This window comes from Puma concolor, chromosome B4 (genome assembly GCF_028749965.1).
Source record: "Puma concolor isolate L17-30 chromosome B4, mPumCon1.1.hap2, whole genome shotgun sequence".
In the NCBI taxonomy this organism is placed as follows: Eukaryota; Metazoa; Chordata; class Mammalia; order Carnivora; family Felidae; genus Puma; species Puma concolor.
The window spans coordinates 114,157,012-114,174,510 of record NC_141673.1 but is presented as its reverse complement, the minus strand read 5'-3'; the positions used below and the strand labels follow the sequence as shown (position 1 = coordinate 114,174,510).

The window sequence follows — 17,499 nt, the reverse complement described above, 5'->3', positions numbered from 1 at the left end:
TCCCCTTAAGGAAGTTTCATGAGAAATTACTTAAGAATGTTAGAAAACACTGAAAAAATTCACATACATATTAACCCTGTTCCTCATCCATGCATAATCAAATCTGCACAATAAAATATCTGTGGGAAGAACAGTAAGGAAGGTTCAGATTTTCTTTATACTAATATGAAAGATACCATCACAAAATTTAGTTCATGAAAAATTTATAAAGACATTAAAGAAAAAAATAAGAATACATTAATAGTAATTTTCTTAGTAATGATCCACCTGAGTAGTTACCTTCTCTCCAGCCCAGATTACTTTCTGTGGTCAATAAAACACAAAATTTAAATTCCATTGCTTATATTCATTTCTTATATAAGTGTACATATATCTCAAATGTCATTATACCTGTATTCCAAAGATTTATGTGACCTAAAAGGAAAAAAATGTTCTGCAAATTTACATAGAGATATGAATTCACTTTTACAACTAGGACTGATTAGTGGTTAATTGGTGATTAAATCTCACAAACCCATACAACAGTCTCCCTTACACAAGCTTAATAAGCCCAGTTCTAACTCCAAAATAAATTCTCAGACAGTTCCTATGAAATTAAGTATTTTCTAGCCCTGTATGTACTCCAAAATCTACCATTAACCTTAATTTAAATATCTTTCTTTACTAGGTTGAAGGGAAAAAAGAAAATTTAACAAGGTGACCTTTTTATTTTCAATTTTTAGGGATTTAGTTGTATTATTTTGGTGACAAAAAGGTACTAAGAGATTACACTGTATTCTAGAGGAAGCTAAAGTAAAAAGAGAAGACTCTGTTGGAAATAGCTGATGGCAACAGTGGTAAATCAGTAAGCAAGTCAATCCTTGTATTTTTTTTTTTAATTGGTTATTTAAAAAAGAAAAAAAAGAACAATCCCAACATTGGGCTCAACTAACTAGATATTAACAGATTTCCTACAGAAACATTTATTAACAACAACAACGACAACAAAAGAAGGTATTTACTCCCCTGGGAAAATTTTAAGAGATCTTCTATCACATTTAAAATGGATGGCATTGCAGTATAATTTTGAGTAAGAAATCATCTAGAGAAAAAAGTACTAGACCCTTTCCAATTCACTTCCTTTACACATAATTGTTCTCAGTATGTCTAATGTCACACCCTCTGCTTAATACCTTTTAATCAAATCCAAATTTTTGATATATCTATTCATGATACGATCCAAATCCCTAGCAACCACCAAAATAAATACTTAATAAATACTGGTAAGTGAACAAGTGACTTTCTCAAGATCATATTTACTAGCATGTCTACAGAATATTACAGTATTATTTGTGGTTATGTGAAACTATGTTATGTGAAGGGACCTAGGATAACAAATGTATACAATACATTTGTATTTGGGACTTCAAGCATAACTTAAAAAATTTCGTATGATTACAGAGATTATGGAATATTCAACATTCAAATATTTATTGGACACCTGCTAGGATCTAAGCTCTGCTCTGGGCGCAAGGGATAGAACAATGACTGATTAGAGGTGATTTCTAGACATACCACATTATAACTAAAGTAAGTTTATAAACTTACTTTATAGGTAGGAAAATAATTCTTGCCTACCTTCATATCCAGCCCTGACTTTGCTTTCTCTAGTGACTTACCCCCAACAAATCTAAACATACAGAAAAAGCGAATACATTTTACAGGGAACACTCCTATAACCACTAAAATCTGATCAGTAACATTTTATAATTTTACTGTTTAATCATGTATCTATCCATCCATCTCATTTTTTAATGCATTTCAATGTAACCTGCAGACTTCAGTACACTTTCACCTAAAATACTTCACCATGCATATATCATTAACTAGGATTCATTTTCCAGTTTCCATCCCTGAGGTAAAAAATTTATATACAATGAAATGTACCCATCCTGAGGATGAATCTTTAAAAAAATAAAAAATAATACTCATCTGTTTAAAAGTCCGGGAGAGCATACATTTGTAATCAGGTAAAATTAGGCTCTTTTTGACCTGGCTCTTGTTTGCTTTTTCAGCTCCACCTCCCATCATCCTTCCTCTCACAATGCTCTTTTGGTGGTCAAAATGATCAAATCTGACAAATTCACATGGTTCAACTTCAGTCATACCATAATGTATGTTGTTTCCCACATTCACGATGCTCTTCTCAAGTGGGTATGGCTTGATGCAAGGTCACCTCTGCCCACAAGGCACCCGTCTTTCTCCTTCCTACTCTTTGTGCATCTTTTTTAAAAATGTTTTTATTTATTTTTGAGACAGAGACAGAGCATGAGGAGGGGGGAAGAGAGAGAGGGAGACACAGAATCTGAAGCAGGCTCCAAGCTCTGAGCTGTCAGCACAGAGCCCGACGCAGGGCTCGAACTCACAGACCGGGAGATCATGACCTGAGCTGAAGTCGGATGCTTAACCAACTGAGCCACCCAGGCGCCCCTTTGTGCATCTTTTAAGACTAGCTTAGGCTTTACTTTTTTCTCCAACCCAACACCATAAACCACCCCAAATAAATTTGGATGAGCAGCTTATCCTATGTGTTCTTATAGCATCTACATTTAAAGATTATACTTATTACTGTATATTGCAACAGTTAATTAACTTGTCTGCCTTCCTCTATTGCAACAGTCAATTAACTTGTCTACCTTCCTCACCTGCTTGTAAACTCCTTGAAGCCAGGACTGTGTTTAACTCCTAGCACAGTGACTGGCACTTAGTAGGGACTTGAATGCTTGCTGAATAATTGTTACCATTACAAACACACAGCATCTTTCTAATGCCTCCCTCACCCTTTAAAATACACGTTTGCTGTTCTTGTGAGAAACAAAGATGGACAACTATAGACAAATATTACGTCTTTCATACTCTGTAAAAACGAAAAATATTTAGGGGCACCTGGGTGGCTCAGTCAGATGAGCATCTGACTTCGGCTCAGGCCATGATCTCACAGTTTGTGAGTTCCAGCCCTCATCAGACTCTCTGCTATCAAGCTCAGAGCCCGCTTCTGATCTTGTCCCCACCTGCCCCCCCTCATTCGCGTGCTCTCTTTCTCAAAAATAAATAAAACGTTAAAAAAAGAAAGAAAGAAAAACATTTAGTAAGCAAGACAACAGCATAACACCTTCTAAAAGCCAATTCTCTCTCTGAACTTCAGGTTCCTCATCAGCAAAATGTCTGCTTAAGGAAGGCTATGAGAATTACAAATCAGAAAATTGTTAACATCTGAGAGCATAAAATGTGCCAGGCTCTAATAATTTTTCATACATTAATGTATTCAATTCTCACAAAACCCTGTGAAAGGTACTATTTTTAGTCCTACTTTACAGAGAACAAAACTGAGGAACAGAGATATTAATTTGCCCATACTTCCACAGCTAGTAAGATAGAGCTGGGATGCAAACCCAGACAGTCCTGGCTCTAAAGACATACTCTTGACCCCTGTACTGTATTATCAAGGAACACAGGAACTAAAATAAATATATGGGAGGCCACATCTGGAAAAATTAAAAGTAAATGAAGTGGCAAACAGTTCAGGTCAGGAAGCTCCGGTAGGAAACAGAAATCTATTAAGGACTGGTAAGATGACTAGCATATAGCAAGTACTGAATAAATGACAACTACTTCATACAGAGAACTGAAGAGACATCCCTCAGATTTGGAATTCACGAGAGAATACAAGTGGGTAAACCTTGCTCAAAATAAAGAAAACCTATCTACTGAATCTATAGAAAGGAAAAGGTAATAACTTTGTACATAATAAAGTTATACAAACATAAACTTGTACAGAAATTTATGAAACAATGCTTCAGTGAACCATCAGGAGCCCAAAGAGTACTAGCTGCTTTCAGGTCGTCCTTGGCAGCTTGCTCATCAAATCCACATCTCAGAAGAAATACCAATTCACCTATCATTTTGCTGACTATTGCCTACCAACAGTTTCTAACCATGGCCTTCCACCTGATTTGTGTGCCAATAACTGTCCCAAGGACAACCTGCCATGTATTTAAATTGGTTTCCTGTCCTCATACCTCACCAGGCACTCACCACCTACCTCTACCTCATCTCTCTCCTTACATCTATGTATCTATCGTTAACTCTGCCACATTCATGTTTTTGCCCAGGACAAGTCCCACTACCTACTATCAATATCCAGCCTTCTCCAAAATGGTAGACAGCATTTGGGTGAAGATAAAAGGAGCAAGTCATAGCCAGGTGATACTTTCCTAATACAAATTACAAGCTGGCAAAGAAGCTGGAGAGAGACAGTGACAGAACTTTCTATTGTGATAGTTGCTTGAAGCCTAATTTTGTAGAGTGAAAATATTGTAGACTGAGTTACCCTAAGCACAATTACGATGATTCAATTAATAAAATAATTTCCTCTCTTAGAAGACAGAGGAAACAAACATCAGTTGATATCTGTTGTGTATTTGCTTCTTCATACCAGGCCCTGGGTGAAGTTCTTTTTCTTGAATCTTTTTTTTTTTTTTTTAATTAATTTATTTTGAAAGAGAGAGCAGAGCATGCAGAGGGGTAGAGACAGAGAAGTGAGAAACCCAAGCAGTCTCCACACTGTCATCACAGAGCTCAATTTGAGGCTTGATCCCATGGACTGCGTGAGATCACGATATGAGCCGAAACCAAGAGCCAGATGCTTAACCAACTGAGCCACTCAGGCATCCCTCCATGAATCATCTTTTTAAATATTCACAGTACCCTCATTTTACAGAACAGGAAATGGAGACTTAGAAAGGTTAGGTAACCTGTCTCTGTCTCTCAAAAATAAATAAATATTAAAAAAAAATTTTAAATACATATATATAAAAAAGTGGTGCCCGGGTAGCTCAGTTGGTTGGGTGGCTGACTTCAGCTCAGGTCTTGATCTCGCAGTCTGTGAGTTCGAGCCCCGCGTCGGGCTCCGTGCTGACAGCTCAGAGCCTGGAGCCTGCTTTGGATTCTGTGTCTCTCTCTCTCTGTTCCTCCCTGCTTGTGTTCTCTCTCAAAAATAAATAAATGTTAAAAAAAAATTTTTTTTTTTAAAAGGAAGGTTAGGTAACTTGCCAAAAGTCGCACAGCTAGAAAGTGGCAGAGCCTGGATTTCAATCTAGGTCTGTCTGATTCCAAAGCCTGTATTCTTAACCATAATGCAAACAAATGAACTGCTCTTCAGAATTCAGTTCTAAACAGTAAAACAGAAATTTGTTGTGAAGTAAAAGGGATCAAATTTTGAGAACAGGAGGGAAATTTCACTAAATAAATCATGTCATCTTAAAATTATAAACAGTAATGAAAAAGAACAGAAGGTAATAGAAACATGTACCTCAGGACTTCAGATTACAAAGGGTTCTGAGAAAGGTAAGTATGAAACTATTATTAAGAGACTAATTAAGGATGTACAAAAGAGATAAAAATCACTAGAACAGCATGAGAAAAACAGAAGTCCATAATGAGTGAGTCTAATCAAAACAAAAAAGTTAAGGCCCTAAAAAGAGATTTTAAAATATTCAGAAAAAGACTAATATATGAGACTTGCATAGCCCAGAGAATAAAATGTTAACAGATAATATAAGACAGAGGTATTCCCATTTTATTACCACCTTCTACACAATTATCCTCAAAATGGAACAACAAAATAAACACTGCCAAGAAAGACTTTAAGGCTGAAGTGGATAAGACATCCAGAGAATGGATTTAAATGAGCCCAGGTTTCTAGTTATAGGAGAAATACATTCCATGGATAAAAACTTCACAGCCACCAAGCTAATTTTTAAAAGCCATGGGGAATGAAAAGTTAACAGCAGATTACTAACTTGTAAATGTTATACTCATTTTCAAAAAGGAAAAATGATAGATTATGGGAACTACAGACAAGTATACAAAATTTCACTAAGGAAAAGCTATGGTTGAACTAAACTCATTTCCTGTCTCGATACGGTCACCCAACTGATACTCTGGGGAAACACCATACTCATGTACCATGACTTCACAAAAGGATCCAAATTTTTCATCAAATTTTTGTTGATATGTGACAAGCTAAGAACTAGGTAACTGTATAAGAGAATCTGAAGTCGGATGGATACCCAGTGTGATTTAATTAACTGCCAAAAACCTTATTTAGTTTTCAGAAGACTAGGCAAAGGAACACAGCCCATTAAGCCTTTATTAAAACTTACTATACTTTGAGTGGGGGGAGAGGCAGAGCACTGGGCTCAATCCCACAAATCATGCGATCATGACCTGAGCCAAAACCAAAGTTGGACGCTTAACCAGCTGAGGCACTCAGGCGCCTCCCGTTAAGCATTTTATAAATGATTTAGAGTCATATTTTTCAAACAACACCTATAAAAAGTTTAAAAAAAAAATTCCAAGTCCCTGACATCATAACAGACTTATCAAATACGCTGACAGCCAACATATATCCCAATAAGATAACCATAAAAACAACACTCAAAATATAATCAAGAGCTAAAATGATAAGATGGAATCCACACTTTGAAAGCTGATAGTCAAATTTTATTTTATTTATTTTAATGTTTACTTAGGAGAGAAGGGGAGAGGGGGAGGGGGAGAGAGAGAGGGAGGGAGGGAGGGAGGGAGCGAGCGAGCGAGCAGGGAGAGGGGCAGAGAGGGAGACACATAATCAATCCAAAGCAAGCTCCAGGCTCTGAGCTGTCAGCACAGAGCCAAATGCGGGGCTCAAACTCACAAACCATGAGATCATGACCTGAGCTGAAGTCGGACGCCCAACTGACTGAGCCACCCAGGCGCCCTTATAGTCAAATTTTAAAACTCCAATACTCAAGTGTGGAAGAGGGTTTAATGTTGGCCACAGGAGATGTGAAAAAGATCTGTACATTTAAGTTGCCCATAGCTTATGAATCAATTACTGAGTAGTGAATATGGGGCACCCGGGTGGCTCAGTCGGTTAAGCATCGACTCTTTTTTTAAAAAAAAATTTTTTTTCAACGTTTTTTATTTATTTTTGGGACAGAGAGAGACAGAGCATGAACGGGGGAGGGGCAGAGAGAGAGAGAGACACAGAATCGGAAACAGGCTCCAGGCTCTGAGCCGTCAGCCCAGAGCCCGACGCGGGGCTCGAACTCACGGACCACGAGATCGATCGTGACCTGGCTGAAGTCGGACGCTTAACCGACTGCGCCACCCAGGCGCCCCTAAGCATCGACTCTTGATTTCAGCTCAGGTCATGACCTCAAAGGTTCATGAGTTCAAGCCCTGCATTGGGCTCTGTGCTGACAGTGCAGAGCTTGCCTGGGATTCTCAGTCTTCTCTCTCTGCCTCTCCCCACCGCCCCCTCCCACCCCATCAAAAATAAAGAAATAAACATTAAAAAAAAAAAAGCTCATGTAAAATCTTAGGCTGTACTGATTAAAAAAAGTATGTTAAAATCAAAGAATGTAATGTAATTGTGTTCTATGACAGATTCATTTGGAAAATTACTTGATGCCTACAAACAAAAGAGGACACTGCCTGTTCCTCTTTGTTGTAATCATTTATAGAATCAAGTTAATTCTCCATCTTTCTATGAAGATTTCAACATCCAGTCCACTGTCTCTCATCAATACTATTCCTGTTGTAATTCTTGGTGATTCCAATGTCCATTTAGTAGATGATCCTATTAAAATACCCTGGTCTCTCAGATCCTGGGCCTAGTTTTCTCCATGATCTCTTGTCCTTTACTCCTTCAGATGTCAATTCTACAGTTATATTCTAGACCTTTTATTTAATTACTAACTACACTGTTTCCCTAAGGCCAATTAAGTATCTACCCCCTATTATTCCTTCTAGTACCCTGATTCCAACAAACCTTTGACCCCACAAAGACTATAATATATTAACCTTACCGCTTCTTTTCATGTCCCTCAAACCCATTTCTCCCACCTGTGCTCTCCTTCCCCTCACTCACCGTAGATTCCATGGTTCACTATTATCATCATTCTCTTGACTACAGCCTCAATTAATTCTCCTGCCTTTCTCTCCCTCTTTTGTACTCATCTGGTAAAACACCAACTAGGTAAATTCAACTCTTCTGGCTACTAACTTCAAGTGGGCCCTTAATGCTGCCTGGCAATACTGCCACATTTCCCTAATCCATTCACTTCTATTGCCAGACAACTTCATTCTTTTTCCTAGGACCCCCTCCCCCTCATCTTCATTCTGTGATGACTTTGCTCCCTGTATCACATACAAAATGGAATATGAAAAGATCTGAATTTTTCTTTCATCACACCTATAGACTTCTATCCAAAAACTCTACCTATTCTCCTGTTACTGGATGAATTGTCTGTGCTCCTACTTAACCCTAACCTGTCCACTTTTATACCAAATCCCATCCCCTCTATCCTAGTATTCACTGGGATATCACTCATACCCTCTCTCAACTCTAGGGTTCTATGATTTTAGAAAATATAAACTTGGAAAATCTTAGTACAAATTAATAGTATTAACTGGAATGTACACACTTCCTCCAGCATTTTTCTGTTGAACACAAGAGAAGTCTTTGGGGAAGAAATAACAATGGAATGGAAGAATGATAGATTGCTACCATTTTCTACTATTTTTTAGAAACTTGTCTAACTATTTCGTAGTCATTCTCATGCTGCTGTATTTCTATAACTGCTACCTTAGAAACTCTCCTGGGAATACCTAATAGAAATGCATCTAAAAGAATGCATTCTAAAAGAATAGGTGTGTTAACACTAAAATTCTTATAATACCCTTCACTAGGTACTGTATATGAATTAGATCATGGGATTTGAGCAACAGTGTGTTTACTAATTGTATGTTATCTTTTTTATTAAACTGTCTTCCACAATTAACTAAAAACGGGGGGGGGGGCAATTAAAATGAAAAAAAAATGTTGGGTAAATGGAGAAGATCACAAACAAATTTTACTTATTGCTGGGACAACATAGCAATATATTTACCTTTAACAATCTTCTTTGCACAATCATTATATACTTGCTCTTGAGAGGTGTTGGACTGGAACACTCGGTCAAATGCATAAGGCTTGGACTGAAAAACAGAAACAAAGGTGTCAACATCACAAATTAAAGGTGAATGGACACTTCTAAGCTCCTTTAAAGATGTCATCATATATTTAACCTTTGAAATAGAGTACTTACTATGCATTACTTCATGTCATAGTATCTTTGTAGAAAGGACCTTAGGGATCACTAAGTACAAATTCACTAGAATAAACTTTACAAAACCAAAAATGTCTTTGTTAGATTTCCAGGGCCTAGCACTACTATGATAGTGAAATACTGTTGAGTGAATTTTTATTTAATGAGTGTCTACTCTGGCAAGTACTGAGGCTCTATTTTCAATAGTATCATTTTGCAGACAAGGAAACTAGAATCCTGAAAGGTATAAATGGTGTTAATGACAAAACTAAAATTTAAATCCAAATCTCCGTTCAGTTCAGAGCTCCTTCCACTACTCCCATTAGGCTTTTCATTTTACTGCAACAGCTTTCCAATCATTCATTCATTTAACAAATATTTATGGAATGCCTAATATACTAGACATCTTACTAGAATGATGAACAAGATAGATACACTCTCTACTTTAATGGAGCATAAGTAATAGTGGGGCAGGCATCAGACAAATAATTAAATGACTAGATATCTGACTCATGCAATGGAGTGCTGTGACAGCATATAAAAGAAGAACCCAAGTCTGGGAGAAAGCAGAAATATAGCAGGGAATGACTCTGGAGAAGGGATGTTTAAGAACTGAAGAATAGCTCACTACCTGTCTCTTCAATACTAGTCATGGGAGGGTGAGGGTGGGAAGTAGCCTAGCTAGGTATTGGGATGCTTAAAGATCCTAGGGCAGAAAGAAGCTTGTAGAATGCAGGAAGCCAAAAGAAGTTAAGTTGGAAGTTTAAGGAGCAAAGATCAAATGTAAATGACAACACAATGAAAAAGGCAAATAACATTTTAGTGTTATTTTGAAAATAGTTTTGACCTTCTGGGTCCCCTGAAAGGATCTTGGGGACTCATTTAGAACACTGCTGATATTGTCTGATGAATGAGCCACAGGGATGGAATGAAAAAAATCAGTGTCCATGCAAGTCAAGGAAGAATTATCAAGGAGGGACTGATTGTGTCAAATATAGCTGTGAGGTCAAGGCAAAACTGAAAAGTATCCAATGACAAAGGTCAGACTGGAAAGAGATTTAAAAAGTATTAGAAGTAACTGAATAGAGCAGAAATCAGGCTACAGGTCTAAAAAAAATTTTTTTTTTTTAATTTTTTTTTCAACGTTTATTTATTTTTGGGACAGAGAGAGACAGAGCATGAACGGGGGAGGGGCAGAGAGAGAGGGAGACACAGAATCGGAAACAGGCTCCAGGCTCTGAGCCATCAGCCCAGAGCCTGAAGCGGGGCTCGAACTCACGGACCGCGAGATCGTGACCTGGTTGAAGTCGGACGCTTAACCGACTGCGCCACCCAGGCGCCCTAAAAAAATTTTTTTTAAAGATGGGTAAGACCTGAACAAGTTTAAATGCTGGCAGGAACAATCTAGTAATCAAGGAGAAAAAGTAAGCATGCACAGATGAGAGGAGGGCAAGGGGATTCTAAGTATTTGAAAGGAAGTGTATGCCTGCTTTCTACCTGCTCCTAAAGGAAAGGACAGACACTGGACCCTAAAATATAAAACAATCATCACTTCCCAAACAATCCTTAACATTACAGAAGACTTCTCAGGCCTTAGCTAAAAAAAAAAAAGACCTTACTTTTTAGAAACTACATCCCAGTCTCCTTCCCCAAAGTCTGCAATAATATAATGAAAATTACAACGAAACAGACACTCTTAAAGGGCTATCCAAAGTCATTCCTAATTCCCCTTCCCCATGCCAGTTTCCACTACATACGTTGGGAAGCTAACCACCAGATAGCCTAGTCTCCCTGCAACTAGTGGACACGTGACCCAGTTCTGGATTCTGTAAATAAAGTGATGGTCTCCTGAAGGGTCTTGGGGAAACGGTTGTTTTCTGATAAAAAGGACCATCTCAGCTGAAGCTGCCCTTTCTCCTTTCTGGAATGATGGAGCTGTAGCATCCATCTTACAAACATCATGATAAATCAATTAACTTAAGGATGACAACAGATAACAGAGTCATTAAGTAGTAGCAGTAAGGGCCTATCTGCAGACTTTTTATATTTGAGAAAAATAACCTCGTATTTATTTAAACCACTATTAGTTGTTTTCCTTCTGCAGCTGAAAGCATTCCTAAAGGATATACTAAGATGACCTCACTTTGGTATTCAATTAAAAGTAGGCATCTCAATGTCTGATTATTCTTTGCCTAAATGTCCTTTCACTAAGGTTCTACAAAGACATTAACATTCAATTTTACAGGTGCAACTAAAAAAAAAAAAAAATCTACTCTTTTACTGATTTTATAAGACATAATTTTGATTGAAAACAAACACATGTACAATCAAAATAACAATCCCCATCCACAGATAAACCATGCTAATTCTTCCTATGCAAAAAGAAAGTAACTTTTCCTCTGTATGTATCCAGCAAACATTTAGCACCTATCAGGTATCAGATATCGTAAACGATTAACAGAGTTTTAGAAATGTTATTTAGCTAGTACAGACTGTAGAGTTCAAAGAACAGAGAATAAGGCTGGGTAGAATCTTGAATACTAAGGTAAGAAGCTGTATACTAAGATCTAATGTAAGTGGTCATGCAATGTTAACTGAACTGAAATGGAGTCAGCATCTGGCATTAAAGAACTCATGGTAAAGAGTCAAGAACAGACTGCAATTAGCCAAAATATGCATTTAGTAAAAAATGTATAAAAGATACTATGAAAACAAGAATTAAACAATGATTAATTCAAATTTTGCTTGCATGAAACAAACTAATCAACAGAAAATAGGTAACAGCATGAAGACAATTGCATCCTCCAAAGTAAGTCAAGTAATACAATTTTATTAAAGTAAACATTTTGAAAATATAAAGAAGGGTGCCTGGGTGGCTCCGTTAGTTGAGCGTCAGACTCTCAATTTCAGCTCCGGTCACTACTTCGAGGTTTGTGGGTTCAAGCCTCACATAGGGCTCTGCACTGACCGTGTGGAGCCTGTTTGGAATTCGCTACTCCCCCCCCCCCACCCCGCCCCGCCCCTGCTCTGTCCCTATCCCACTTACACTCTCTCAAAATAAATAAACTTTAAAAATTTTTAAAATAAAAATAAAAAATACAAAGAACAGGAGTGCCTGGGTGGCTCAGCTGGTTGAGTGTCTGATTCTTGGTTTCAACTCAGGTCAGGATCTCAGTTTCATGAGTTCAAGCCCCCTGTCGGGCTCTGCGCTGACAGTGTGGAGCCTGCTTGGGATCCTTTCTCTTTCTCTCTCTCTTTCCCTCCCTCTCCCCTGCTCACACTGTCTCTCTCAAAATAAATAAACTTAAAAAATTATATATGTATATAAAGAACAAACACGACTCAGTTTTAAGTCATCTCCATTATCACATCAATAAAAACAGTGGTCTTAAACTTTCACTTAGTAAGAGATATACCCAAAATAATGGATAATAGTAAAACCTGCCTCAAAAGTACTTTTATACAGCTGTTTACTATAGCATTCCTTATCGCAAATATGCAAACTAAAAAATAATTAAGCTAGGATTGAGTGATTTTTTTTAGATGTTAGATCATTGTTAAATCAAAAATTAAGTACTTATAAGCATTAAGTTGACAAAAGTTTTATTTTAAATTCCAAAACTAAACTATAATTTTGTTAAATAAGGCAAATGTTTTGATTAGAGGTCAAGACCTGAAGTTACTAACTGACCATAGCTTCCTGGGATGAAAAACAAGATACATGAAACATAAAAACTTCTAATGGGTCTACAATTAAGGGACATCTCTTAATTAAAAATCTTTCAAATGAATTAAACAAAGGAACACTCACAATCTAGACATCCGTATCTTAAAAATCCTGGTTCTTTGCCTTGAAATGTACATTATATAGTCTTATTTCTATGAACCTTCAGAGATACCCCAAGTCATAAGATACATTCATATCTGACTTAGGCTTCAAGTGGACAAAACCAAATAGGAATGTTTATCTGAATTGCAACCATACCTCAGATTTGTCTTTTTTTTTTTTTTTTTTTTTAAGATTTTAATTTTAGGTAGTTTCTACACCCAACGTGGGGCTTGAACTCAAAATCCCAATATCAAGAGTTGCATGTTCCAGACTGAGCCAGCTAGGCACCCCATACCTCAGATTTCTTAGTGAAGTGGTTCCTGTTTGTATCTGCAGAACATCAAATCTGGTTATAAAGGACACCCTCCTAGCAGGCATATATACCTTTCTCTAAAATTTTGAGTAGTGATCCTCAGATCACATGGGATTATAGCTTATCAGATTTTCCTTAGTTTGACAATGACTGTTAGCTAAGATTCCACAACTGTACAGGTGTGATGATGACTTCTTCTCTTTTAATGTTCACTCTTAAGGTAATTAGGATCAAACACCAAATCATCATTCACTTGAAAAGAGAAATCATGTTGAGCTATAAGCAAGGAACTGGACAAGATTATCTAATTAGGTTTTACTTTCCTCTAATTTCAATGAACTGCAACAGCCTGTTTTTGGTTCTGACAGCGTCTACAGTATACCATATAAGGAACAATGATTAATAAAGATACTTAATGATACACATACGCATGTTCCACTTTTATGATGCATAAAGAAATAATTTTTTCTATTGACTTTTTTTTTTCCTGGAGTTTTCGGCAGGCTCATTTCAACTAAATACGGTGTTTCCCTTGTCCTCCTTTTTTTGTGGATAACAAGTTCTCTTATTTAAAGCAAATACGTTCTGTTTTTATCATTTAAAGGTTTTCCTTAAATAATCCATTTATTTCATTCAATATGTGATACTTATACCTCTTTAACAAGCACTTAATTACCAAAAAAATCTGTATGAAAGTTGCAAAACACAGAGAGACACTATAGGATCACAAGATTTGCCTGCCATGGGATATTATATTAAAATCACTGATGTAACAGAAAAAAGTTTGGACAATATATTGGAAATTGAACTTCAATGAAAATGAGAATCCTTAAAAATTATCTTCTAAAGGAGCACAGATTATACCTATAATTCAGTAACATTATAAACTACTTACTCTTTAAATCTTGATTTAACCAGAAGACTACAAAATGTGTTTAAATCATGTTTAAAATAATTTAGTTTTAAATGACGCACTGCAGCAATTCCTTCTTAAAACCATTTCTTTTGAATCAGGATCCAGTAAAATGAACAAAATAAACCAACACATGACTTTACCTAGTAATTTTTAAATTTCACTCTCTCAGCTATTCCTTATAAATTCCCAACCTTTTAAAATATAAATTCATTTAAAAAATTGAGACCTCAGAGTAACCAATGACCCAGTAAATGCAGATTAATTCTTGAAAATAATGAACTAAACCTGCCCTCTTATATTTCTTAAGGCTACTACAGGACTCTGTTGTATTTTTGCTTAAACTTTAAAAAAAAAAAAAAAAGACTAAAAATGCTTACCAGTTTACTTAAAGGCCAACTTTTATTGCAGATTCACAACTCAATCACCTATTCATTATTTCTATTATTTAAATTTATTTACATTGTTAAGGAACGTCCAAGAACTTTATTCAAAGGGAACAACCTAGAATACATGTGTGCTTCCAGTGGTAATTACTTGTTTTAACTGTCCTCATATTTTATGTCATATTTGGGCAGAAAGTTGCCTTCTCAATACATCTTGTGAATCCTAAATCCTATCATTCCAACAAATGAATCCTGGTAATACTTATAGATTTGTTTAAACACACACACAAACATCTGCAGAAATGAGGCATTCTTAATACAAATCAAAAAGGAAATAGCTTCAATGTGTCAACCACTGTTACTGCTGAGTAATCACAAAAACTCTGAGCAACTAGTAGCCAGTTTGTCAACAACCCAGGCCCTGCAAGCCTCCTCTGATTCCACAGAAGATACCATCCTAAAGGAAAAGGATGACTACTTCTGTGCTTAACTTCTTAGTCTCACCATGGTATCATTTAGTTTCTCTCATGAACTTGTTAACAAAAAGCCAGCCGGACAGTCTTTACACAGTAGTGGCTGGCAGTTGTTAGTAATCTAATGATTTGTTTGCCAAAAGCCTACCAAGCAATAAAGGGCTATGACACGACACTCATTACCTAGAGCTTAATTCTGCAAACTTTCACATAGAAACTCTTGAAGAAGTTCAGTCCTATCTCCTATGTCAATGCTCTTAATCATCAATGTCCCATCTCCTGTGACCCTTTGTCCTATTTCCAAATTAGGCTGTGCAAACAATATGCTAAATATGGAATGCCATTACAGAAAAGATTAACATTAAGATTTTGTACCATGATAGCAATGTAGAAAAAAGTTCTGCCACAATCGCATTACCAAGAAAGATAAATTTAATTTTTAGTCACAATTAGGTATGTAATATTCTGCTACCCATTTTAATCTTCTTAACCTGGAAATTCTATTTCCAGAGGACCTTTTGATACCAGAGATCAGACCACAAAAAAATCAACCTTACATTCTGGTTTCCCTGACAATGATCAGCCAACTCTAGTTATGTTTTATATTTTATAGCACAAGGGACACTATTTCTCCGTCCTTAAGATTATCAAAATCAGTTTTTCTTCAAGGCAGAAGTAGAGATCTAATGTTAACAAGAAATCAATCCAGCTTACTGGTCAAATTTTAATTTTTTTAAAAAAGCTTACCTTTATAATTATAATACAAAAAGTTAACACTCTTTGCTATGCTCTTACCCCATAAAACCCAGTAAGAGATTACAGATTTTTCTGGGCACTTACTTGATCCAATCTGATCTGCTAGATCTACTATAAAATTGAACAAAATTGATCACTCCGATTTCAAAAGAAAACTCACTCTTTACAGTCCTCAATTTGTCATTTATAATAGTTAACATGAACGTTCATTCATCACTCAAAGGACGGGTGGGTGAACATTTGAGGTACAGGTATATTTGTAGTTGTTTGATAATTTTTCCTTCTCCCGTGAGGCAAACAACACGGTTCAGCAAATAGTTGTATCTTTATCTCCTATAAAACTAAGTATCTTCACTATTTAAGGTACAATAGGGCTAGTCTTAAAGCTCAACGTTCTTAGCTAAACTTTAATCTTGCACATGTTACAAATGGTAAACTTGGGGTAGTCCAAAACACCAACAGCATCAGTAACTGTGCGCGCGCGCGCACACACACACACACACACACACACACAGGCAAATATGCACTAAACTTACACCCCGGACAGTTCCTCCAGTGCCCCAGGTGGGGGAGTGTCCCAGACAGAGACCAGGCGCCTCCCTTCTCTGGGCACTTAAGATCGGGGTAGGGGCGATCCAGAACAGCCATGGAGCCGCGCAGTCTCCCTCCCCGGGGTTATCTGAACCGGCAAACTCTACTCGGGGGCGGGGTTGGGGTCATCACTGCTAGCTCTCAATTCTGCACCCCGCCACCTCCCCGAACTCGGGGCCCGGCCAGGCCCGAAGGAGCTAGACTGGGGGTAGGGGCGTTGGTCACTCACCGCGATCATGACCGTGTCTTCTCCCTGAAACTTGGCGATGTACTTATCGCCGCGGTTCACCTCAGACTCATTGAGAGGTCTGAAGCGACACATCACTTTGATGTTGCACTCGGCCGGGTCCGCCATCTTCCTCGCTGCCGGGGCCGGAGACCGGGAGCCACTCCCCGCCTCTCAGTCTGGAAGGAAGCAGGCCCGAGCTGAGGACAGGGGTCGCGAAGGCCGAGAGAGTCAGCAGTCTGGCGCGTCGCCCGCCCTTCCCGCGGCGGCGGTGGCCCGGGAACCCAGACTCGAAGCGCCGGCGCCGGTAGCAGTCGCCCTGAGGCTCACTTCCGATCCATCATGGCAGCCATGGCGGCGGCGGCACGGGTGGAGAGTCTGCGGCTCCTCAGTTTCTCCCTCGTCGGCCTGGGCAGGCTGCACGGGTCCGACGGGATTCTAGACACCGGAAAAATTGCCACGTCCCTCTTCCTCGGAGACAGCAGGCCGGCCCCGCCGTCCGCCCGCCGGGCAGTCTGATCGCCGGCTTGCCGGCAGCCACCCGACCACTTCAGAGGCCGAAGACCGGCGACTGAGCGGCGGGATGGGCGGTGCGCGCGGAGCACGGCGCACGCGCGGCGGGTCCCAGCCGAGATGACCAATCCGCGTCCGCGCTGGGCCGCGCCGCCGCCCTGCAGCCACTCTTCGCCCTGGGGTTGCCGATTCGAGTTTTACTGGAAGCTCTCTTATAGAAGTACCTCTGGTTGCCCCGCCGCCTGACCGGGCAATTCTCTGGCCGCAGAATTTCCCAAAGCGAAGGCAGACGCGCTTAGTATTCTCTTCTTCAGGGGTCAAGGGAT

General features: G+C 38.5%; 1 protein-coding gene across 1 annotated transcript in view; it reads right to left on the bottom strand.

The window, feature by feature from the left end:
* Positions 1–17,245, bottom strand: part of KIF5B (kinesin family member 5B) — a 50,791-nt gene extending 33,546 nt beyond the window's left edge. Inside the window, exons 1-2 of the mRNA XM_086714621.1 lie at positions 16,664–17,245; positions 8,976–9,063 (exon numbers count right to left, since the gene is read on the bottom strand). Of these exons, the coding sequence (XP_086570747.1) occupies positions 8,976–9,063; positions 16,664–16,789 (214 nt within the window). The 5' untranslated portion in view covers positions 16,790–17,245. The remainder of the gene's footprint in view (positions 1–8,975; positions 9,064–16,663) is intronic.
* Between the last annotated feature and the right edge of the window lie 254 nt (positions 17,246–17,499).